Raw genomic sequence first — 25668 nt, forward strand, 5'->3', positions numbered from 1 at the left:
TAATTCTTAGATTGCAATAAATTCCACTCTTATGAGAGGGTTTACATCTTTCCTTAGCATGACCTTAGTAAGAAAGGATCTGTCAAAACCAGTCCCTTTTTGGAGGGGGAGCTCGTAGTTTAAGTGAAGTGCCCCACAAAGAATTTCCCCAAAGAACCCATGAAAATAAGCCAATTTTATAAGTCGCTGCATTTTTCACAAGTTCTTAAACTATGCCCAGATTTCCACACCGTCTCCGCCGCCCCCGCCCCTCTATCAAACTAAGGCCTTATTCCTAATGGGTAGGGAAGGAAAAATTGCAGAAAATCAACATAAATGGCCCCTTACACCAGTACTCAAAACCTCCTGAGATGGGCACGAGTCCGCGAGTCACTTATCTGGGTCTAAGCTGCTTAGCGGCCTGGCTAGGGCTGCCAGAGCAGGTATTAAAAGAAAGGCGGGCTGACTAGGGGCACAGCCAGGGTCAGGGCCACCGTCTGGGTCGGGAAGAAGATCCCAGCCAGCCTGCTTAATCACAATGCGGCTAGCGTCACATGCCCATCTCTGCCCTCCGCCTGATATTGGGTGGCATATTTCCTTGAGGACTAAATTCCAGAGAGGTACCTTAGCTGCCTTGAGGTCCCCCAGAAGAGTCCAAGAGCCACCATGGCGGCCCTCCCTGGGGATACTAAGGCCGTACCAGGCCCCGCCCAGGGGCAGTTGAACCGATTCCGAAAGGCCTGGGCGGGGCGTAGCACATCACCTGGGTGCTGATTGGTTATTCCGTGTCCCCGCCCCCTTGGCCCCGGCGTGGTCTGCTTCTCCTTTGATCTGGGTTTCAAGACAAGCGCTGAGCAGCGGTTGGTCCGGCCCGCTTAAGCGTGATCTCGGTTTGCCCAATGAGGAGCGAGCTTCGCGGGTTCTGTCGGGAAAGGCAGCTGGCCTATATAAACAGCCTGCTGGGCGTGCCCTTTCGCTAGGGTTGTCGTGAGTGCCTCTGAGGAGGGCCGGGTTTTGGGGGCGTTTTGCGCTCGCTGAGGGGGCACCTCGGGAACAATGGCGGAAGGAGATAATCGCAGCACCAACCTGCTGGTGAGTACCAGCTCCTCGTCGCGAGGGAACCGAGCGGGGCCTCCGGGCTTCGGTGCGCTGCGGCCTCGTTCCTATCACCCGCCGCGGGCCCGGCCCTCCTCTCCGTTCCCAGGTGCAGGTGACGACGCCTGCCCATTGAGCTTCTTGGGTAACATCTGCTTGGCGGTCACTAGTCGTGTCGACTCCTAACATCCCCTGGGGAAGGTACACGACGGGGCGAGGAGGGCGCGTGATCATTCACCGCGACTAGGGGTTGAGGAGGAAGCGGGAGAAGGGGGGCTGTGACCAGCCTGGGGTGCAGTCCTTGGCAGAGGGCCGCGAGGGGCTCGTCGAGCGCTTTTGCGGCCCAGACCCCAGCTGTATCTGGGTTTCCCCGTCTTTGATTTTAACCAGGATGTCCGTTCGCCCTTTTCCCCTAATACTTGGGCAGGGGTGGAGGGTCAAAGGGCTGCTGCCGAGAATTTCTTTTAGAGCTGGCACAGCTTTAAAACGGCAGGGAGGCTACGAGCTCGCCGCTGGGAACTGGAGGTAGGATCCAGCTGGAGGGACAGTGGCAGGTTCTGGCGTTTGTCTGGAACGTGTAAGTCTGGGCGAGGGTGGGGGGTGTCCCAGGACGATTTTAGAGTAAGCAGGGGTCGGAGGGAACTGCAGTAAGGTTGTATCACAGGCAGACAGTTTTAACCTCAGCACGAATCCCCCCTCAGGATCTAGGTAAAAACGAGAGAAATCCGTCCATCTTCTCAGTTGCCTTTCCCCAGGAAAAGGCATGCTACTCACCACCAGAACAACAGTGAATAGAGATACCAAACAATTTAATTCTGACTTTTGATTTTCCAAGAGCTCAGGTGCTAACGAATTAAGTGACTTTGCAGGGCAGTTTTGATTGTGCGTGATTTTCATTTTGCATTGGTTTTTAGATATGCATGACCTCTGCCCCCTTACATGCACACACACCACCACCCCCTTTTCTATGGTTAGCCTAGTGAGCCCCAGCCAGGTTTCTTTTAAGAGTTGATCGTTGCCCAAGTTCACACAGCTATTGAAACAACAGATCCTGGCCTGGAGCTCGGCTGCTCTTTCCACAGAGCAGTGTGACTTAATTTAAGAAGAACAAGGCCTTTGACCTTGGATTTGCTGAATTCAGATCTGTAAACCTCTGTGTATCTCAGTTTCCACATTTGTAAAATGAGGATAGTAATGACACCTTCCTTTCAGCTTGTTGGGAGAAGTAATTAAAGTATAAGCATATAATATATTCAGCAGAGTTTCTGCCACATGGTAATCTCTTATTTAACTATATTAAGCATGGTATATAAAGTCAGAAACATTGAGGTCACCTAAGTGTCAGTGTGGCACAGATAACATCTTTATCAAGATTAAGCTGCCCTGTCTCCTGTCATTTGCATATTTCCCTGTGGTAACAGTTATAAGAACACATGGGTTTCCTGTTCCAAGTTTTTTTCTCTACCAAAATCAGCTTAAGGGCTTTTTGCCCCATTAGCTCATCTGAGAAGTCTACTTGCAGCTGATGGTCAAATTTGCAGAGAAATTTGAAGTCTAACCAAAATGTCCTGATAAGTGTAAGAAGCATTTTATTGAGGTATATTGGGCTTAATATGCCTTTTATAATTTTATAAAAGCACAGTAGTTTTCCTTAATTGTGCAGATGATGCCAACATCTAAATGATTTCATTGCACAAAGAGCTATTTTGGAAATTGAATGCTGTTCGGGAAGAGGTTTTCCTAATGGATTCAGAAGTAGGGGGCTAAATCAATGAAATGACAAAACACCAGGCCAGTTGTAACTACCTGAAATGAGAAACTTTAAGTGATCCAATTTTATACTCAGGGTGCTGCCACTTAGTAGTGCATGGCTTTGGGAAAGTCCATTCTGAGCTCGCTTTCTTTAATTGTAAAATGGCTCTGATTATCCCTATCTTAAGGGGTCTATAAGGATTATGTTACATAATGCATGTAAAAGAGTAGCCCAGTGCCTGGACTTGGAAAGTGACCATTAAATGATAATATTTTTCCCCATTGATTTCTGTCTTTGGTTTCAAAATTACGTTTTTCTGAGAAACTAATTTGTTTAAGATAGTGATTTGTAGGAGCTGTTTTACATACCTGGTGCCTTAGAAGAATTTAACTCTCTAGGAGCCACAGAAATGTTGAGATTAGTAGAATGATCGCTTTAAATGTTACTCATATGTAGGCTGCAGAGACTGCAAATCTGGAAGAGCAGCTGCAAGGATGGGGAGAAGTGATGCTGATGGCAGATAAAGTCCTCCGATGGGAAAGAGCCTGGTTTCCACCTGCCATCATGGGTGTGGTTTCTTTGGTGTTTCTGTAAGTGAGCTATTAAATTTCTGTAGATTGTGCTTGTTACTCATAAGGGCTCAGGTTCCATTTATGGAAGTGCCTGAATCTGTAAAGAATGCCTTTGCTTAGAGCCGTTTGCCTAGTTTTCAGAATTTGTAGTACTTTGTAAACTCAGTAATCAAGGCAGCTGAATAAATCTGTGGCTCACATTTTTTGGTCTTAGGACCCTTTACACTGCTAAAAAATGTTGAGGACTCCAAAGAGCCTTTGCTTCTTCATGTTTACATTAACCGTTACAGCTGTAATGTCATGAAGCTTCCGGAAAACTACTTGTGAGAAAATTAGAATAAAAAAGGTGAATAACATCTTTGAGAACCAGAGGACTAGGAGGATAAACTTCTTCAGCTAGGATTAATGAGGTCTATGTTTTTCTAACCTTTATTATTTTTTTTTTTAAACAGGACTATCTACTATCTAGATCCATCCGTTCTGTCGGGTGTTTCCTGTTTTGTTATGTTTTTGTGCTTGGCAGACTACCTTGTTCCCATTCTAGCACCTAGAATTTTTGGCTCCAATAAATGGTAGGTGGCATAATGATGTGGCAGTCTAATTTCTGAGAAGTTACTGCACCAGGTAGCTATGACTAGTGTGTTGTAATTAAGCACAGAGAATTGTCTTAACCATCAGGTGGCTAGGGGTTAGATTTATCATTTGATGTATAGAATTTCTTAGCTGATTCAGATATAAATCACAAACTTCCAGTACTTATATCTCCATAGTTCTTTTATACTCTAGCATTTATTTTGACTTTTTTTTCTTCCTAGACCTTTTTATTGAAGTGAGGCTTTTTTAGGTAATGTTTTATCAAGGATTGCAGACCTCATAATGGGCTTTCCATAAAAGTAGTATGTCTACTTTTACATTTTTTCCATTGATATTTAAGATATTATAATATTAATTTCACCAATTACTTTTGAATGAATATGAAAACAGTAACGTAGATTTTTTTTGCCTGTTCATTTAGCAACTATTTATTGAATGTCTACTTTTCTATTAGGCAGACTCTTCTGGGTGCTGTGAAATATTTTGACTTTTAAGATTCATCTTGGGACTTCCCTGGTGGTCCAGTGGTTAAGACTTCACCTTCCAATGCAGGGGGTGCGTGATCGATCCCTGGTCGGGAGCTAATGCCTCCCGGCCAAAACATAAAACAGAAGCAATATTGTGACAAATTCAATAAAGACTTCAAAAAAAAAAAAGAAAAAGATTGATCTTGTGTTTCACGTTGAGACCTTGAGGTAGTGCAGTGGAGGTTAGCAAAAGTGCTTTAGAATACGTTCAAGCTGTATATATAAGTGGGTTGTTGATTGCATTTATACCACTCTTTGAACGGGTTACTTATGAGTTCCCAAGATAAGTGGCTGTGGATCCTGTTAAAGTATTTTTTAACTTCCTTCTGGAATGTTGCATTTCTCTTTTGATCCAAATAGTGAGCAAAACTAGATATAGGAATGGATTTTTTTTCTCCTAGCTGCTATTCTCCCTTGGTTGTTTATTTTAATTTAATTGGTAGTCTACTTGTGCCTGTAGTTTTTCGTTCTCCTGATAATAGCAAATTATAGAATAATTCTATAAAAATAAGAATTTTAAATGTAGGGTTTGCTTAAGTTATGGGATAATTAAGCATTTTTGTATTGAAATAAAGATGTTTCTGCCATAGCACAATGGTTAGTGTTAGCAAATGTGCTTTGAATTGTTTTTCATTGTGCTGCTGTTTGGGGGGCAAGTTTGTAACTATGCAATGTAGCAATTTAACAGAATCAACCTCAGACCCTGACTTTATTAGCCAGATAACATTCTACTCTGCTAATTCATAACTCCTGGAGAAAAATTTTCAGAAGTAAGCTCTTGAAGTTTCGTGGTAATCAGTATGTGGCTCAGTCTTATCTACAGAGCGATTTTGTTTTTTGACCTTTATGAAGAAGGAAGAACACTGTTGCCTAGCCACAGTCCAGCCTTGACTATGGGCAGCATACGAGGTCTGATTATTTATAAGAAGTTCCAGGGCTCAGTAGAAGCCCTTCTACTGTATCTGTCACTGCAGATTCATAGGGACAAGGACTAGAGGAGAGAAAGCAACACATCTCCAGCATAGGGCTTACTTTTTATAGCAGCCATTATGTCTGTATAGCAAAGACAGTACAAAGGCAAAATTTCTTTAAAAAATCAGAACCCAAAATACATTATAAACTACAAAGGGCTTTTTGGAGGATCTTTTTGTATTCTTACTGCTGTTTTGTTTGTGATTATATTTTCCCTCAATGGGACTAAATTTATAAGGAATTTGGATTTGAGCTCTTTGTGGCTGCCTAGGCCTCAAATGTATGAAGCCCAGTGGAGGGTATTGTGCTTTGAATGCTAGTAGTTATTATCTTACTGACGAGTGCTTAAATATAACTGTTTGGTTGAAACTTCACATCTTCCTCAAGGACTCTGATGGGTCACCACCCAGGATTCATTGGGATCTGCAAAATAACATAGGAATAGAGAAATTAATTCATACTGATTTCTGCATGGCTCATAGTAGTCATGAGGTTTTTGTTACTATCATTGACCAAATTTGGCTTTAGAACCATAGATAGCCATTACTTTGTATACACACGTGTGTCTTTATGTTAAAACTTATTCCTGTGCTATGAAAGGAGTCTTTTTTGCTATGCTGAGCAGCTTGTGGGATATAGTTCTCTGACCAGGTTTTGAACCCAGGCCCTCTGCAGTGAGAGCACAGAGTCCTAACCACTGGACCACCAGGGAATTCCCAAAAGGAGTCTTAATGGTTTAAGAACTTTTTCTATAAGATAATGGTGAATCATTGTTGTTTTTATTTAGATTTTCTTTAGAAGATAGTTTCTGAAATTTGAGAGGACGGTGTATTTCTGTTTACTGTTAAGATTTGCCTATAGTAAAAGGGAAGATTCTTTTCCTAGGACCACTGAGCAACAGCAGAGATTCCATGAAATTTGCAGCAATCTCGTAAAAACTCGTCGCAGAGCTGTGGGCTGGTGGAAACGCCTCTTTACACTAAAGGAAGAAAAGCCTAAAATGGTACTTTTTTAGTTTTGACTTATTTAAGTAAAGCAACATTTTAAGATTGAGTCAATTTTTCCTTCATTGTAGTGTAAAGCCTTTTTGCTTTACTCTAGTTGTAGTTTGATGTTTATCATTATCTGTTTAACTCCTCTGAGTACATTCATAAATATTTATCTGTATTAAGCTAAAAGTTAAAATTATATTTTGCATTCAATTTTTTATTCTTGTAGAGGTGAATTTTTTGTTTCTCTTTTATTTACTGAAATAAATGTAAAAGACATATACTTAGGAAGCATTTGTTCTCTTTTCTCTTAGCTTCACTTGAGGTTACTATGTGAAGTTATTAATTGCAAAAGTAGTTAACTTACAAACTACTGAATTTACATACAGAATTATAGTTATTCTAGGAGAGAATGTATGTAAATTCTATAAAGGAGACCTAGGGAGTTTTCTATGGGTTTTATATAATATATAGATACTAAATATTTTTAAAGAAAAATGGGAATAAAAATGGAGTTATTTTCCAATCTTTGAAACAACCTCCTAAAGTTTCGCTTCTTAGTCTGTTTCTAGGAGTTGATAAATTCTTGTTATTTTCATTATTAGTACTTCATGACCATGATCATTTCTCTTGCTGCGGTTGCTTGGGTGGGACAGCAAGTCCACAACCTCCTTCTCACCTACCTGATAGGTAAGTCTTTGAGGACAAACTGCAGGCACATCCTGGCCAGTAAAGTCTAACTGGAATTTAGTAACCAATATGTTCCTGCTCCCTGCGTTCCAGGCAGTGATTAAGGAACTGTGTGAGTATGGAAAGATGACTAAATCCCAGGTCCTTGTTTTCAGTGAGTTTGTGGTCTTATCAGAAGTTAAGACAAAGAACTAATAACCAAGGTAGAAAGTAATGTGCAAGAGGTAAAAATAAGCAGTGTGTCTTATCTGAGGTTGGGAGGTATGAAGCAGAAGCTTCTGGGGATAAATACCAATGGAAATAATGGGTTTCATGTTACTTCCTCCCACTAGAGTGTGTAATAGTCTGAAGAACTACCTTCTATAAAATGTTAGAATCTTTGGGAAGTTAATTGCTGCCTTTGTAATTTTGTTTTGTTTTTAATTTTAAGTGACTTTCTTACTCTTGCTTCCTGGACTAAACCAACATGGAATCATTTCGAAGTACATTGGAATGGCCAAAAGAGAGATAAACAAGCTTCTCAAACAAAAAGAAAAGAAAAATGAATAATACATCTGCTTTATGCAGTGTGATTAATGGTGTATACATTGTCCTTGGGGACAGTGTCTGTTATGCTGTCTGGATACTAAAATGTTACAGATGTAGCTCTTTGCTGTCCCTCATTCTGCCCTTAGTTAGTAGAAATTCTGACTTGCCAAGTAAGGCTTTATGCCCAGTGTCTTCATGGGTGTGTTGTCATCCGCTGGCCTTATATGGACAGTTCATTCATCATTACCACTCGTCTTGGTTTTTCTCACCCAGGGTTAATTGAACTCTTAAAATAATATAGTGGTGAACTTCATCCTTTAGTACAGTTAACAATGGCCTGGGATAACTGTTCAAGTTGATCTTTGCTTTAGCTGGGTACAAGATAGTGGTCTGTGACTACAGGAAGCTGGTTTTACTGTCTACTTCCACAGTCTGCTTAAACAACTGTCTGGCTTCGTGAATATAGAAACCAAGTTTACCACTTCTGATGAAGAGACCAGTTAAAATTCATTCCTCATTCTGTTTCGACACTGTGGGAGAAGAATCCTCATGGAATAAAATGAAAGTAATTCCATGGCCTAGTATGTGTTGGCTTCTCCCTTGTGCAGAATTTAGCAATTTGTTGGAAGCATTGATCCTCCCTCCCAAATGGGTAATCTGACAGGCTTAGAACTCTTGTTCCCGTGCACTTAAACTTGAAGTTAGTCCATCCTTAAGTGCTTTTTAGTAGCAGGCTTACGCAAGATGGTATTTAGGATTTTTAGCATACTTTTGATTTCAGATTTTCAGCTAAATGAAACTAAAGTACATAATAGGTTAAGAGTCATGTCTATGACCTTCACTCCAAGACCAGCCAATAAAGAACAAAACTCATCCTGTATTTAGTCAAGATTCATTTCAGTAGAAAATCCTACTAGTTTTTCAAGACCAGAATAAGCCTTTAAAGGTAAGCCTCAAGATTCTCATTTTATGGTAACACTGGCTGCTTTTGGTCCCCGTAGATGGAGTAGTTGAAATCTGTAGGAATGAACCTCTGAGGGCTGGAAATGTGACATATTTGGGAACAATTCTTAAACTGATTAACTAGCTGTAATATAGTTTTGTGAATTTATTGCACTGATGCTGTAAAACCTGGACCTTGTGTTATATCTGTTCCTAAATAAGTGTTGTTTTCTCTCCTTCAATATTGCTGTAAACAGTGGCACCCATGTAGCATATGTTTGACTTTTCTTTTTTTAATGTTTCGTATACAAACTACCGTAATTTACATGTTTCCTCACTGTAAATAAGCTTGTCTTCCTAGATTTTTGTGTGTATGTGTGTTCTACCAATTAACTACTTTTGCAGTTTTAATCCTGTATTATTTCTTCTACTTTGTTTTGTGTAAAAGGGGAAAAATAAAAAATCTGGAATCCCTCCTTTTGTCCTTTCTTTATAGCTTAGCCAGTACAACGTTTACATGATCGGATTTATGTACCCAATTAATGAACTACCCTGTGTGATCATTACATGGCTATAAGGTGCTCTTTAAGAATAAAATGAAATAAAAGGGTTAAATTTATTCATTCAGTAAACATCCAGGCACCACCCTAGATGGAAAAGGAGATACAATGAATAACTGATGGCCAAAGGTGATGTGTGAGAGGGCCTGGTTGGAAGAATAGGCAGGGAGCTATGCAGGAGAGAGTGCCTGCCAAGGCACCTCTGTACCCTAGGGTCTAGCTCAGAATTCGGTACCTGAGCTGCTCAGTAAATAATTGGTGGGTGACTTTTGTCTGCACTTAGAATTTTTTAAAAAATAGAGCCCCAGGCTTCCCTGGTGGCGCAGTGGTTGGGAGTCCGCCTGCCGATGCAGGGGACGCGGGTTGGTGCCCCGGTCCGGGAAGATCCCACATGCCGCGGAGTGGCTGGGCCCGTGAGCCATGGCCACTGGGCCTGTGCGTCCGGAGCCTGTGCTCTGCAACGGGAGAGGCCACAACAGTGAGAGGCCCGCGTACCGCAAAAAAAAAAAAAAGAGCCCCAGTTGGATATTTTATCATTAGGCCTTACTATCTATACGTATTGGATCCTGGGAACAGATTCAATGTCAAATTAAATCTCTTTGCTCCCCCTCTCCCCAAAACGTATGGATCCTTCCTTGGAGCCTCCTGGGGGCTTGATGATGTCCAGAACAGGGAAGTCTCAACCCAGTCACCATAGGTCTCCTCCTGGTCACTGGATGCTCTGAAATGCTGGTCTTCCACATGCAGCTATGATTACTCCCCAGGCCAACTTGGCTACTCCTGTGCTAGCTCTGGCCACAGCGCAGGTCCCCTTTCAACTCTTGCCTTTGCACCACTTCTGGCAGAGGTCCTGTCATTCCAGAATTCACAGGATGACAAGAGGCAATTTATACATGGCCCTCCCGCTCCATTTCCACCCTTCTACCCTTTTCCCAGTTCCAGCCCAACCATTCTGAGATTTCTGTCCATCTTTATATGCCCTCCTAGCTCTTATTATCTATAGGCCACACACCCTTCCTAACGTTTCAGGATCCCAAAACCCCGCAAGTAATTTAGTAGCTTAGACAAGTTATAAGTGACCACTTTTTTGTTTTGATTTTTTAACCTACAGCAAAATTTGGAGACTGAGTTAAGATTGAATTTAGCTTGCTCCCTCATTTGTGAAGTGGAGATAATAGTACAGATCTCACAGGGACATTATGTAATTGCGTGTGTTGTTTTGAGGATTCAGTTAATCTACAGGAAGCACTTAGTGGCAGTTAGGAATTAGTAGTTGTTAGCACCCTTCACGACACAGATCAAATGGCGCTTCCTCTGTGAAAGCTTTAGCAACTTTCCAGGCCACCTCTCCGTTCTCACAGCACTTCATATTGGCGTCCTGATCTGTCTCTGCTAGGATCTGTACCTCTTAAGGGCAAGAACTGACATTTTTGTCCTCTCACCTGGTACAACACCTGGCAGGCACGTGGTAGGCACTCATTAGATATTTCCTGAATGAAGGGATGAATGAATGAATGAAGTGTATAAAGAGATAGTGGGTGGTACTAATTTTCTATTTATGGTAAGGCTCTTGAAGGAAAGTGGATTTATTCACTTACCTTCCCACTGTTGCTAAGGCCCTCAAGGTGAGCACCACATTTTTAGTCAACAGAATGTGTTGTTAAGTGTACAGGTAACCAGTTCTTAAAGGAAATGTTCATTAGAAAAGCAAATGTCCTTTTGTAAATGTAAGTTACAACCAGAGATTTCTATATCCCTGAGATGTTCAAACTGGGAGCTTGGTTCTCCTCAATATTCACCTGGGATTTGAGAAGCATTGGGGGTGGGGGAGGTGGGCTGTGATGCTAATCACAGACACTGAGCATGCAGGCTCCCGGGTTTTATGTGTCTCTTTTATCTGGATTATTTCATTTACCCTCATAGCAACTTCAACTGATTGGTGTATCATCCCCATTTTGCAAATCGGGAAACTGATTTGCCCATTCATTTATTCATCAAATACGTGTCAACCGCCTACTATGTACCAGATGACTTTTCTAGAAGCTGTGGGTACAGCGGTGAACAAAACCAACCAAATCCCTGCTTACTTAAGGGAGACAGACGATAAATACACTTCCAATATTTCAGGTGGTAAGTGCTATGGAGAAAAATTAAGCCGGGCAATGGGGTTGGGGGGAATGGGGAGAAGGTTGTATGAGTGTGTGATTGAATAGAGACCTGAAGAAAGGGAGTGGGGAGCAAGTCTCGGGATAAACTGGGGGGGAGGAATACTTAAGTTAAAGGGAAAAGCAAATGCAAAGGCCTTGAGGCAGAGTATGCTTGGTGTATCTGAAGAAAAGCAAGCCAGGGGCGAAAGTTGGGGGGATGATGTTCCTAGGCAAGGAGACAGGTGTGCAAGTCAGGGAGGACCTTGGTTTTGGTAAGGAATTTGGATTTTACTGAGGGTGCTAGGAACCCTTGGAGAGTGCAAGGTCTGACAAGTTTTAAAGCGATCATTGTGGCGGCCAAGTGGGAAACACAAGGAAGGGTAAGAAGGGAGGGTAAGGGTGACAGCAGAGAGGAAAGAAGTCTATGGCAGAAGTTTCAGATGTTGGGTATCTAGCCTGAGGTTACTCAGCTCCGGAGAGGGCGGAGCCAGAATTCACTTCCTCCCAGGCCGTCAGACCCCGGGCTTCAAGCCGTACCTACTAAGCATTTATATACTACGTGCCAGACATTTTGCGAGCTCTTTGTCACCATTATCTCATCTGTTCACCTGGGATTTGAGACGGCTGAGCGTTTATTTTGAAAGCGCTTAAAAGGCTGAGCGTTTATTTTGAAACATTTGTGGCTTTCTTCCAAACTGTATCTCAGAACTCAAAAGCAAAGCCTGGAACTCCAGTAAACAATTTCTAATATTTAGGGAGAGTCAAAAAGGAAGCACCGATTAAAAAATATATTTTTGACTGTATGAAAAAGTAATCTATACATGTTTCAAAAAACAAAACTAAATTGTATTGGGAGAAAAGCAAGTCTTCCATCCCAGTTCCTAACGCCCTTCCCAGAGGCATTTACCGATTTCTTGTGGGTCCTTCTAGAGATACTGTAAATACGCAAGTATCAAAATTAATTCTAAATGGTGAACAGTTACTGCAATAAAAATTTGCAAATATCTAGGCCCTTGTCAGTTTTTGACTTTTACGGATTAGATGCTAGAAGGGAGTCGAACCTGTGCTAACGCCGCACCTCCACCAGCTAGCTCCCCAGGGCCTCGCCTGGGTGTTCGACTCCATCGACTCTCTACTGCCCACCCCTGAGGAGGTTCCGCCCCTCACCCGCCTCCTTCCACTAGGCAATTCATTTTTTAATTTTTTTTGTTTTTGGCGGTCCTTTGAAAGTCTCGCGATAGCCCGACCGCTTCCCATAATTCCGTGCACTCGCCCCTCCCAACTTCTTTCAGCCATCTTTCCGTGACGGTGAGTGACTCTCTCTGAACGGTCTAGTATCATCCGTCAGCTATCGGTGCCATCCTATGGTCTAGGACTCGGCTTCGGTGCCTTGCGAGGATGTCGGAGACCTCCTGGGCCGGGGATACTATCCTTGCAGGGGTCTGGGCAGGCGGAGTGGGGAGTCCTGCCCGGCCGCCCCATGCTCTGCACTCTGGGGAGCCCAGCCTCTGGGGCGCAGGCCGCAGCCCCGGCGGGACCCGGAGCTTTCGACCGTCAAGGGGCAGTCCCGACTCTTTCGGCGGCGCCAGGATCTCCCATTAGTGGTCGAGGCAGCTCCTTGGCTCCGAGAAGCATCGGGGAGCCGTAGCCTTGGTGAGCCGTGCAGCTTCCCATTACTTCGGCCGCGCCGGGATCCTCAGGAGGGAAAACTGGATCCTGCCTGGGGTGGCGGTTTGCTGGGAACGAACTTGGGTCGTCTGGGCTCCAGGGTTTCCCCTCAGACACTTTGTTGAGCTTGAGGAAGCAGGTTGGATCCCTACTGTTGTCATTTGAGGCATGCCTCTATCCTTAGCTTTCAAAACTATTGAAGTTCGTGCCCATTGTGATAGAGTCCATTCTGGTGCATGTGAAATGTTTCTGCCTAACAGTGTGCTACGATCGCTGTTGGTCATAATTTTAGATGGCACAAGGACGGACGTTTCATTTCAATAGTTACGGGTGTTAGGTGAGAGTTGAGTAGTATCTTTTGGGCGTTAGGACAAGGCTGACACTGAGTCAGTTGGTTTAAAGGACAATGTTAAATAGTACAGATGCTGGATTCCAGAAGTTTGGAAAATATTGCTGGTGATTATCAGCTCCCGTTCTGAATAAGTGACCTACCATGGCTGGTATTTTCATTTGATGAATGAAATAATCAAATGAATTATTTGATTCGACACAGTCGACATATTCCTCTGGGTATCCTGGGGAACTAGCCTGCTTAGAAATGGGGAAACTTCCTCATGATAGAGGCAGAAAGGAAAGGATGTGTTCGCAGTGGAATGATTGGGTGCCTTTTAATGGCAATGCCAATAAAACCCCTGTTTTGTCTTCCCTGAACAGTCATAATGGTGCGCATGAATGTCCTGGCTGATGCTCTCAAGAGTATCAACAATGCCGAAAAGAGAGGCAAACGCCAGTTTCTTATTAGGCCATGCTCCAAAGTCATCGTCAGGTTTCTCACTGTGATGATGAAGCATGGTAAGTGTCTTGCTGTTTATTATGTTTTGAGGTAAACATGTTACAGAATGGGTCCTGTAGAAGTTAACTGTTGCGGAGATGTGGGAAGATGGGAGAACAAGGTGGCAGTCATACATGGGAACTAATGCAGTTGATTGGGGCTGTGGACAGGGTAGTTCTGGACAAATGATGCTGTTCAAGAAATACTGAGTAGGGTAGGACTGTTGAAAGGAGGAGAAAGTCTGGCAGCTAAAATGGCCTTTCTTTGTGTAACATTGCAGCTGCAGCATGTCACTGAAAGGGCCCTGAACCTAAGAGCTCCTTGGGATGGAAAGGAGGATTGTTTTGTCTTGGGCACGAGGTAGCCTTTGGGAGTGGGAAGCCGTGAAAAGGCAAGGAGGAAATAATCCCCTTTTTAACATTTCAGGGTGGATTGTTCTGGGTGTTGCCCCCTAAATTTTAAAAATTATTTTTAATACAGTCACTTGTGTTCTGTAGGTTACATTGGCGAATTTGAAATCATCGATGATCACAGGGCTGGGAAAATTGTTGTGAACCTCACAGGCAGGCTAAATAAGGTAAGGATTGATTGTTTAAGAACCTTCAGAATGGTCTACCAAGGTGTTCCATGTTATAATTGCCCTTGTAGAATCAGATAATGTGCTTGCTTTAGGTTAAAAAGATTAGGGATTGAATAAAATCGTTAATTTTTATATAGGACCTTTTACTTCGTTTGTTCTCCAGGTAGAATTGTGAGTTAACCTAGTGTTTGTGGAGTAGAAGGTATCTGAAGTGAGATGCGGGAGGGTTGGGTGAAAATGAACAACAGATGATACTGGTGTTTGAATCTTGGGTGGCTCAAGGCCACTAGTCCTGACAATGTAAATAACTTTTGGTCCTTCGTCTCGCTTGGTGGGTATTTTGAACAGAGAGTATGGGATTCTCTAACTATTATAAATTTCTGTTTTTGCTGACATAAGCTGAATGTATGTCTTTCAGGTCTCTTCTCCCTGTAGGCATAATCTACTGAATCTGTTTGATTCTTTTGACTTTGTGGTTTAACTGATTCCATGTATTTTGGGGGCAGGTATCTGTCTATAAGCAAGTTGGGGGTCTCTAAGCTGCTACCCTGCTTTCTGTGTTCAGGTTTGTAGCTTTCATATTTGCAAGGGGTCCAACAGAGTTGGGCACAGGGGCCAAGAAAGTGAGTGGTTAGTGACAGGGGCCAGATTTATTGATAAGGTTATTTCCTGGACCAACAATTCCTATTTTACAAAGTTGGTTCCTTACATAGTGAATTTGCTTCCTGTGTGGATACTTAGTGTCAGATGAAAACTACTGAATTTGAAGCCTTTGAAGAATTTTTGAAGGGAATTTTGGGCCTATGTCTTGTTTTGTTCTCTTGTAGCCATTAGACTCCAATCCCACGGAAGGATTTGGATTCACTTCTCTTTCACTCTGACCTTCACAATGTTCTTGAAGTACAAGAGGGCGTGTCTTTTTTCCCCTGTTTTTAGCAGTTAGGAAGCTGAGAGCTGAGTCCTGCTCAAGGTCTCAGTAAACTCTGGAAGAGCTGGTTCCAGTATATAGTTTAAAGCTGTCCTGCAGCAGCTTTTGTTGATGTTAAAAAAGCAAAACCAAAAAAACTTAGTTGGAGAAGTGCCCTGTACTTCATTTCTCTTGAACTACACATAACAGCTTGAGAAATAAGTTTGAACAGAGTATTTCCCAAATGGAACTCATTTGTGACATCCTTGTTCAGTGGTACACTAGTTTAGAAAATCCTTGCCAACAGGTAGTTGAAATCCAGGCCCTGCCGCATTTAACTGTTTGAATTAGTTTTTGGTTTCTCTCAGTTGTAGTTTTCTTACTTTATAAGACATTTTTGCCTCAGTTTCCTTCATGCAGGAGATAGATGTACCTTATTGTGGAAATGTAATGCAGTTGGGAAGTAAGGTAGTATTTAAAGATTATAGATTAAGAAAATTCTTGCCTTGATTGTATCCTCTTAAGATTCATCTGCTTTGGGAGTGGATGTGCCGGAGTTCTGCCAGCTGAATGGAAGGGATTTTTGCTGCTGGAATAAAGCAAGCCTGGGTGTGGTAGTGTAGAGGCCTCAGAAAGGTCTTTCACTGTAGCTTGCTTGGGTTTTCCCTATTCCTATCCCTGTATTGCTTGCATCCAGTGTGGGATTGCCCTTGATGGTCAAGTGACATTTGTAGCTGATAAGGTGATGTTATAAAAAGAAGAACCTGAGTGGCCCTCCTGCCATGGGGCAGTTGGGCATGACAGGTCCATTTTCAGTTTCTGTGGGTTCAGATCTGTCTAGGGAAGTGTACCAGCTCCAAAGACTTCACTAAGTTCTAATCTCATAGCCCCTTCTAGTTTACAGTTAAGCATCTTGGAATCTTGAATGATTCTTATGTGGATGTGCACACAGCTTTCTGTCCGCTCCCTTAGCCCTCTGAAGGTACTAATCCTGAGTGTTCTCACGTGATCATTTCTTGTGTGTAAACAGCAGGAGACTTCCTGCTTTGATTTTTTTTTTTTAAGTGTGCTAGTGATTTGTAGAGTTGGTGGTCTAGCAGAGGGCGGGGTCACATTTAGCTCTAATTAACTAAAGAGCCTTTTAGTCCCCTCATTTTCCACCCAGTTGGATGTAGTCATAGACCTTGTGTGAACCCACGGATAGATCCATGTAGCCTGTTAGTGGATATTTGAAACTTTATTGTGTTGTATGGTTTAGGTGTGATGGATTGTAGTGCCTTGGCTCTTAGCTCTCACTTTGGAGGATAGTTGCTGTGTCATCTCTCCCACCCAACACTGTCGTAGCATGCGGGTGGGATAACTCTTTACCTCTTTCTGCCTTCTATACATTTTGCTAGATTAGTAGGGCTTGACTATAATTTATTTGTCTAAGACTTGAGTTCTTTAAAATCTGGTCATTTGTGCTGAGGCAGCTCTGTGGGCCATAGGAATGCACACTGGTGTTATCTTGGTGTTTTACTTCTTCTGTTGACTTTTTCAATAGTTTGCCTTTTCTTCCTAAGTAGGCGTAGTCTTTTTTTTTTTTTAAATTTATTTATTTATTTATTTTTAGCTGTGTTGGGTCTTCATTTCTGTGCGAGGGCTTTCTCCAGTTGCAGCGAGCGGGGGCCGCTCTTCATCGTGGTGCGCGGGCCTCTCACTGTCGCGGCCTCTCCCATTGCGGAGCGCAGGCTCAGTAGTGTGGCTCATGGGCTTAGTTGATCCGCGGCATGTGGGATCTTCCCCGACCAGGGCTCGAACCCGTGTACCGTGCATTGGCAGGCGGATTCCCAACCACTGCGCCACCAGGGAAGCCCGGCATAGTCTTAATTGTGTTTTTCACATGGCATTTATATCAAAGATTGTACAGAATAGTTACCCATTAAATGTTGAGTTGGTTGGTTTATATGACTATTCAGTTATAAATGCATTTTAGTGTTACTCTTTTTCTGTTATTGGTGAAGTGTGAACAGCGTTTTCTGTTATGTTTTTACAGTGTGGAGTGATCAGCCCCAGGTTTGATGTGCAACTCAAAGATCTAGAAAAATGGCAGAATAACCTGCTCCCGTCCCGTCAGTTTGGGTGAGTCAATTTTCCGTATTTAAAAGTTAATGCTGTGGATCCCTGTGATGCAGTTTGACTTGAGCTTTTTTTTTTTTTTAACTTAATAGCAGTAGCAGTTGTCTCCGTTTCCATCCTTGACTCAAGGATTAGCTCCTGTGTTGCCATACTTCATGTGTTAGGCTCTAGTTTCTGAGAGGCGTGGAAGAGCTGAGGCTGACTGAGAGACAGCAGAATTGTGTGCCCTTTAATGTCTGCTCTTTTGGCTCAGTGCATATAGTTCATATATATTCACTGTGAATCCCCTCCTATGGCCAGAATGACTTCTCAACCATTGGCCTCTGGGGAAACTCGATTTGAAAATCTTCCTCCTCGGTAAGAGACTGAGTTAAAATCCTGGTTTTTCTGCTTTAAACCTGTGATGCCTTGGGCAAGTCATAGCCTTGATTTCTTCATCTTAAAAATGGTAGTTCTCTTGTAAGTTATAGTATCACCTGATTTAGTTCTGGTAAAGCACTTTAAGATCTGACACAGTAAGTGCTTATCTATTTGTGGTTAAGAACTTAAACCCACAGTCATGTTTGGTGATGCTGAATTTACTCCCACTTCGTGGTTGCCGTATAACAGGTATAGTGTTACGAGCGAGTCATTTCTGATTGTAGTTACGCTACTAATTTTCATGCCTCCCAGTTGGCATACCTTCTGTGTCTTACGTTGATCCCCATAGTAACCCATGAGGTAGCCAGGCCAGGTGGGATGCCCTTTGTCCAAATAACTGTACAGTAGCCTGCCTGTGATGGTACACACAGTAAGTGGCAGAAACAATTCAGTCAGTACTTTAATGCTTTAGATTGCATGTCTCCTTGAGAGCAGAAAGTGACATTTTGAAGTTAAAGGAGTTCCAGTCTTTGCTCTTAGGTAACATTGCTTCTCGTTGTTAGCTGAGGCCAGGGCTGTATGTGTATAGCTGATATCTCTGGGTTTGGGTCTTTGGTTCTAGGAACCGTGCCTGTGTACTGCCAGCCTGTGGAGGCAGCATTAGTCTGTGTGTCCATTATGGGAAGGCATCTTAAGCATTGATAAATGTTGGAGTTTTTCTGTACCAGAAAGTAGCTCTGTGTTGAACATTCTTAGGAAAAACTTACCAGCTTTTTTTTTTTTTTTTTTTTTTTTTTTAAACTTTCCATAGTTTCATTGTACTGACAACCTCAGCTGGCATCATGGACCATGAAGAAGCAAGACGAAAACACACAGGAGGGAAAATCCTTGGATTCTTTTTCTAGGGATGTAATACATACGTGCAAATAAAATGCCTCAGAGGACTCTGGTGCTTCCCTCAGTCGTTTTGAACTTTGTACAGCAGAGTAGCAAGAGCATCTGCGGGAGTGTACAGCCTTTGTGTTAATTGGTGAATGCTGTTTTCTTGACGTAGAAGAAAGTTTTGACTTGGGATAACTTTCGCCGTCACCCTTGTGGCTCACCAGAGGAGGGTGTGTCTGGCCCTGGATGGTTGACTCTGGGTTGGGGTCCAGGTGGTGAAGCTGTACCTTTCTGGACTCTTACATTAATCCTGGAAGGTGTGGTGCCTTTCCTCTTTTTAGTTTGACAGAATACACATTTCAAGCCCTAAAAATATGATATGGTTGTAGTTGATTATGTAAGTGCTCATAAGGAAGCAGATAACTAGAGCCCCACAGCTCACTAAGACTCATCTCAAAGTAAATTTGGATGGCATATCAGGGACATTTTAGCAATATGTGGTTATAAAATGTCATTTTTTCCAAAAAGTGGACCATCTTCTAAAAACTAGTTTTACTATAAACCTGTCACCAAGTATATTCTGGAATTGGGGAGAATTAGTTTACTGGACCACTTGACCTGGGAAATGCTTGTAAAGAGCTCAGACACCAAAGAGAGGGCAGGGGTGGCTTTTGTGAAACAGACCACGGCTCCACTCTCCCTTCTAAGAGTAGTGCTGTCCAGTACAGCTGTAACAAGAGCCACACGTGTAGTTAAGCCTTCTAGTAGCCGCGTGAAGACAAAGAAACAGCTGGGATTGATTTTTTTTTTTAATAACATTTTGTGTTCAAAAGTTAAAATTTCAGCATATAATTGATGTGAAAAATGAATGGGATTTTACTCTTCATGATGTCTTTGAAATGATGAACACTGTACATTTATTTATACCTAAATTTTAATAGCTACATGTGGCTGATGTTCCGTATTGGACAGCACAGTCTAGACTCTTGATTCTTGGTAGGTCTGGCCAAGGGGAAAGGACGCTTGGAAGAGATCCTGGGTATGTTATGTTATTGAGCACCTAGCCAGCTGTATTTTCCTGCATAGGAGTAGGGTGAATGGGGCAGCTCAGCCTTACAAAAAAGGACAGCAGCTACTTTTCCTCAGTTGTCTGCTGGTCAAGTGGGCCAAAGTTAAAAAGGCTGTCAGGTTGTAGGCCTTATTACAAGATGTCCAATAGACCTAATAGGATGTTAGGTGCCTAAATCTGTTTGATGTATAGGTTTGATTTTATTTTTCTTTTCAGAAAAGGATAAGTTTCACAGTTCTCCATTGGGATTGTTTTGATAACTTCCCTATAGGGCTGTTTTTTGACTTTCTTCTGGGTCAGACAGTTCTTGGTAAAAATCCTCGCTGACCTGGCGTAAGGTGAATTCTGGCAAGTGACAACTTCTTTGTTCTTCCTGTTGGGTAAACAGGGACAACTTAATCTCATGGGGTTGCTAACATGGACTGGTGCATGGCTTGTATTCAGTAACTTAGTAACTTCCTGGAAGGAGGGCCTACTGTAAGATATGGGAAACAGGAGTACCTAGACGCCCTAGAGATGTGGCTGGTAACCACATGTGGTAGGCCTCACTTGCTAAAATGTGAGGAGAAAAGTTGAGAGGCATGTCTGGGTTTGGGGCCTCTGATGTTTGGAAGGCCATGAGTAAGTAACATGGGTTTGGGGGCTCAGTACACCAGGATTGAGGTCTGCTTTTCCACGTAATAACTTTGATTCCCTCATCTGTATATTGGAGGTAATGGAAAAAAAACTACCTCAGTTGAGGGAAATATGAGGTTATATAAAATAACACTTGACAGTCATTTTACAGCTGTATTTGTCAGACACTGAAGTGAAGTGAGTCTAGAAGACCAAAGAGCTAATGGTTGATTGGTTCTCTTAATGCCAAGGTTGTAAGCTCTAGGTGGATGGAGGCCATGTTTTGTTTACTGTTGTCTGGTCTCTAGCCTGATACATGGCACATAGGGGAAGACTCAGTAAGTACACCTTGACTGAATATCATACTGGGCATTGACTTCAAATGCTAAAGTGAGGACAAGAAAATGGCCCTATTTGCCATTAGTAGTGATCCTGTGTCCTTTAAAATGAACAAGGGTGGGAAAAATCTGGATAAGGAAAATTGGGTGACCTATTGATGAATTTAACAGCACATGAGTGAGGAAGCAGGTGGCCTTAGTCCTTGTTTCTGAGACCCAGTAAGAGTTGTAACGTGACCGGAGGCTGGTTGGCTGGGTCTAGACACCTGGGTTTGAGGCTCTGGAGATAGTTTAGGTTCCTGCTGGCATAATGACTTGGCTCAGAGTTGTACTTTGCTGTGGTGTGAACTCAGCTTTTCCTCCTAACGTGCTGCTGTTGCCAGCAGGCAGAGATCTGGGGTTCGGAGTGGGATAGCCCACCAGATGCACTTTGAGTCAGTGTTAAAGGGGGCCGCAGCATGTACCCAGACCCTGGAAGTCAAAACCGCTGCCAAGAACATCCTCCATGTTTTAGCAGCACGTCTGTGTCCACGCCAGTGCATGCCGCGTCCTCGTTTAGAACCTGTTTTGCCTTGCCTCTGGGTAACTTGGGTAGATAGAATTCTGAGTACTCAGTTCTCTGGGAAAGCCAGAGTTATTACAGTCTTCCTTGGTCAGGTCAGCATCTGAGATTACTTTTCCCTTCTCCCCAGGCTAGGAAGTTCGCTTTCCACAACTGACCCCGAAGAAAGCAAGCTCTGGGAGACCCGAAGTCTGATTCTTACTTGGCTTTCCAGTCGAATTCACTTTCCCAAAACAGCTGACCATACCAGTTGTTTCATCTTTAATATAGAGATAATCTAATCCTAAACTCTAAATCACCCCCACATATGTGCCCCACCTCTGAGCCCTTGCTTATGGCTCACCCCACCTGGAATGCCTTCTCTTCCCCAGAGGTGTTCCCAAGATCCAGCTTAAATGTCACTTCCATCGTAAATCTTCCTCCAAAAGGAACATGTGTTGTTATACTCTATCTTTTCTCTCCTAAAGATATAAATGCCTTAATAAGGCTAATAGTAGTTTTTAGTGTTTGTTAAATTTTACTGCTATATGCCAGGCATGGAATAAGAGCTTTACATGTATCATCGCTTTTCATCTTAATTCTGCATGATGGCTACTATTGCTGGCTCCAGTTTTTCAGGTGAAAAAAATGAAGCACAGAGCTTTGACACCATTTATTGAAGATGCTAGGGAGTGGCAAAGTCAGGATTTAAATGCTTTACCAGTCTAAGTTTTCTGGCCCTTATGTTCTGGCATACATTCTCTTTATCTTCAGTGTGTAACTAAATTTATTATATGTTTACCATATCCAGGCACTTGGGGTACCCAGGGTGTGCCAACATCTAGTCCATGTTCCACAGCAGGAACCCTGTTATCTCTGTCCCCAGCATCTAGCCTATCAAAGATGTCAGCATGTTTAAAAAAGTGATCTCTGACCCCCTGGGCCATGGGAGAGTGTTTTTAAAAGTGTAATCCCATCCAGTGCCTGTGTTATAGTGTTGAGTCCACAGAATTCCATGGTCCCAAGAGTCATTCTCAGGGAAGCATGGGAGTAGAGTGGGATATGGGCAGGATTCAGTTCAAGGTCACTGTCCTGGCACCCAGGTTCCCAGTTTTATGTTTTAAGTAATCTGATGGGCAATGAAAGTGCTGCAGACCACACAGAAAATAAGGGAGGCAGTAAAGAAAGATACGGTTAATAGAATGGATCACATGCTGTGTGATCTTGGGCCAGTTGCCTTTCCTTTATGTGCATCAGTTTCTTCATCTTTAATGTAGGGATAATGGTACTACTCTCTGTGGTGGTCATTAAGATTAAACATAATGCTTGTAAAGTGCTGGAATGGTAATTAGAGCTGTTGGCAAAATATTCAGGTTCTCCACCTGCCAGGCACATGTACTTTCCATGTGATTAATTCTGGTCAATGAATGAGCTATGAGCAGAAGTGATGTGTGTTCCAGGCTGGAGCATCTAGTGGCTGGTGGGAGAACTCCCGTGCACCCTGTTTCTTTCTGCCATGGTGATGGGCACTGGGCTGCATTAGCCCAGGCCTGGGAGTGTGGATGACAGTGCAGAGATCCAGCTATTCAGCAGTGACAGAGTAGGAAGAGCAAGAAATCACCCGTTGATGATTCTGCTTTGTTACTAGCCTCCTACAAGTGCTTAGAGCAATCTCTGACATTTAGTAAGGGCTTATTAAGTTACAAAAAGGAAATGGGTGGGCTATAGAATAATAGGGTTTATCATTCTTTGAGTGGATGTCAGGAGACTGTAGGACCCTCTGTTCTCAACGTGGCTTTTTCCGTTACCCACCGCAACCCCCTCCACGCGTACACGTGGCTCTTACATACCCCCAACCCGCAGCCCTCTGACACAGTCCGTCCTTAGGTGGGGCACCTGCCTCAAACCAGGTAGAGGATACATGAGGGTTTTTGAACCTGGAAGACGTGAGGTTTGTGTCTTTAAAATGGTGGAAATGATAAGATAAAAACCTTGAGTGCTGCTGATTATCATGATTTCGGCCACTGTGGAAGAAGACGCTGGGAACAACAGAGGAATGTCCCTGAGCAGACAGATGCATCGGGTCCTTATGGTGTTTGGCTTCCGGTGGTTCCTGAGATGCAGCTGCACCCTACCCTTCCCATGTTCGTATTCTGTGAGCAAGGAATAACATTCTCCTCTATTACTTTTCAAAAGTACTAGTTTGAACTAAATTTAAATTTAGTGTATTTAAAATAAATTAATAAAGCTAAAATTAAATTTACTGATTTGAACTAAATTCTAGTTACTTGCAAACTAACACAGCCCTACTTGCAGCTCTTTCACTAATCTGCTCTGGAGCTTCTTGGGGATCAATCTTGTCATCTGTCAAATGGGGGCTGGGATATTAGTCCTACCTGCTTTTTTAAAATATTGAAGTATAGTTGATTTACAATGTTGTGTTAGTTTCTGGTATACAGTACTACCTACTTTATTAGTCATTATTTTTCGTTGCAAAAAACAAACCACTCTAGCTAGTTTAATTTATTATAGGATATAAGGTAACTCAGTCTCTGGAAGGGCCAGAGGCTTTCCTCCAGGGCTGGTATCTCCATTACACCTCTGGCCCATTCTGTTAAAAAACTCAGCTCCTGAGTTCTTTGCCCCTGCTGTTTCTGGAAGCTTGAGGTTTCTATCACCCTTATTAGTATCAGTTCCACACTGACTTCATGTTAGCCTCTGATGCATGGTTTCTCAACCTTGGCACAATTGACATTTTGGGCAGGATAATTCTGTGTGTGTGTGGGGGGGGGCTGTCCTGTACATTATAGGATGTTAGCAGCATTGTTGGCCTCCCCACATTACATGCCAGTTGAGACAGCCAAAAGTCACCCCAGGTTGAGAAACACCGTTCTATTGGATCAAAGCTTCACACTCGACTGCAAGCAGACTATGCCAGGGCAAGAGTTCAAAAAGAGGCCTGTGTGTCATATGTCTGTGTATTTAAAAGTAATAAATCAAGGGCTTTCCTGGTGGCGCAGTGGTTGAGAGTCTGCCTGCCGATGCAGGGGACACGGGTTCGTGCCCCGGTCTGGGAAGATCCCACATGCCACGGAGCGGCTGGGCCCGTGAGCCATGGCCGCTGAGCCTGCGCATCCGGAGGCTGTGCTCCGCAACCGGAGAGGCCACAACAGTGAGAGGCCCGCATACCGCAAAAAAACAAAAACAAAAGTAATAAATCAAGCTAACAAGATGTTTAGTAAAATATGTTGGTTCTCATCTCCTATCTTGACAGCTTCATAACAACAATGAAACCCCAAACAAATTTGGTTTTATATGATGAAGTTGGCAGAATGTCTAAACTGAATTACTGCATATATTCTGAGCAAGTTGATGGGACATCAATATTTGAATGAGAAAGACATTCATAATTTATGAACTATTATATAGTCCATAAAATTTATTTCTCTTGCCTTCATTTTTCATAAAATCACTAAATATGTTGTTATAATAAAGGTTTTTGCATAGTTTATGTTCTACAGGCAGTAGTGATCCAAAAGACAAAAAAAGTGTAATTAGTTTCAAAATATAAAAATTTGAATATGTTTTCATAGAAGATACAAATGAAAGTTAGTGTAAAAATTTTTAAATTTTAAAGCTCAAAAGCCTCAGTGAAGTTGCTTTTTAAGTATTCAAAGGTATTAAAATTACAGGGCAAAATACAGATTATATAAGTATTGAATATCAAAGTTTTAAATCAAAGTTGTTTAAAACTAGAAAATTTTAATATTTTGAAAACAATTTTATTAATAGTTTTATTATGTAATATTTCTCTTACATGACTTTTTGCAGTTGTACCAATCAGTGTCAATCTAGTTGCTAATATAAAGAATTGGTATTACTTTATATTTCTGTCTTTGGATAGAAGAATGGAAATTTCTATCCAAATAGAAATTCTCTATCTCACATACACAAATTAGAGAGTGATATTAACTACTTAAATTGCAAAATGTTCCTTGGAAACGACAAGCAGGAACATGAAGAGAAACAGAAAAATGGACGCTCAGCACTGCTGGCAAGTGATGCTTGTTATGCTAGAATCTATTGCACACGTGCTGCTTGAGAAGGAGAAGTTATTAAGAAGTTAATTTGGGGGCTTCCCTGGTGGCGCAGTGGTTGACAGTCCACCTGCCGATGCAGGGGACACGGGTTCGTGCCCCGGTCCGGGAAGATCCCCCATGCCGCGGAGCAGCTGGGCCCGTGAGCCTTGGCCGCTGAGCCTGCGCGTCCGGAGCCTGTGCTCCGCAACGGGAGAGGCCACAACAGCTAGAGGCCCGCGTACAGCAAAAAAAAAAAGTTAATTTGTCCTTTCACTTAAGTATTTTCAATGCTAAAGTTCTTCGCATACTGTGACGTGGTGCCTGTCTGCAA

At 42.6% G+C, this 25668-nt stretch overlaps 2 protein-coding genes across 2 annotated transcripts; both read left to right on the forward strand.

Moving 5' to 3' along the window:
- The first annotated feature begins 945 nt into the window (after positions 1-945).
- Positions 946-9115, forward strand: ARL6IP1 (ARL6 interacting reticulophagy regulator 1). Its single transcript, XM_024744582.1, has 6 exons — positions 946-1071; positions 3284-3417; positions 3852-3971; positions 6378-6495; positions 7087-7171; positions 7602-9115. Exons 1-6 carry the CDS (start codon positions 1036-1038, stop codon positions 7718-7720), a joined length of 612 nt encoding a protein of 203 aa, XP_024600350.1. The 5' UTR covers positions 946-1035; the 3' UTR covers positions 7721-9115.
- Positions 9116-13717: 4602 nt separating this feature from the next.
- Positions 13718-18774, forward strand: RPS15A (ribosomal protein S15a). The gene is made up of 4 exons (XM_024744523.1): positions 13718-13868; positions 14346-14425; positions 17371-17456; positions 18625-18774. The coding sequence occupies exons 1-4, from the start codon at positions 13736-13738 to the stop codon at positions 18716-18718; spliced, it is 393 nt and encodes a 130-aa protein (XP_024600291.1). The 5' UTR covers positions 13718-13735; the 3' UTR covers positions 18719-18774.
- The last annotated feature ends 6894 nt before the right edge of the window (positions 18775-25668 follow it).

Source organism: Neophocaena asiaeorientalis, unplaced genomic scaffold (genome assembly GCF_003031525.2).
Source record: "Neophocaena asiaeorientalis asiaeorientalis breed wild unplaced genomic scaffold, Neophocaena_asiaeorientalis_V1.1 scaffold91, whole genome shotgun sequence".
NCBI classification, from domain to species: Eukaryota; Metazoa; Chordata; class Mammalia; order Artiodactyla; family Phocoenidae; genus Neophocaena; species Neophocaena asiaeorientalis.

Coding starts and splice junctions, on each gene's coding strand:
- ARL6IP1 (XM_024744582.1), top strand. CDS start 1,036: ATGGCGGAAGGAGATAATCGCAGCACCAACCTGCTG. Junction 3,972..6,377: donor ATTTTTGGCTCCAATAAATG/GTAGGTGGCATA, acceptor TTCTTTTCCTAG/GACCACTGAGCAACAGCAGA. Junction 7,172..7,601: donor CCTTCTCACCTACCTGATAG/GTAAGTCTTTGA, acceptor TTTAATTTTAAG/TGACTTTCTTACTCTTGCTT.
- RPS15A (XM_024744523.1), top strand. CDS start 13,736: ATGGTGCGCATGAATGTCCTGGCTGATGCTCTCAAGAGTATCAACAAT. Junction 14,426..17,370: donor TCACAGGCAGGCTAAATAAG/GTAAGGATTGAT, acceptor ATGTTTTTACAG/TGTGGAGTGATCAGCCCCAG. Junction 17,457..18,624: donor CTCCCGTCCCGTCAGTTTGG/GTGAGTCAATTT, acceptor AACTTTCCATAG/TTTCATTGTACTGACAACCT.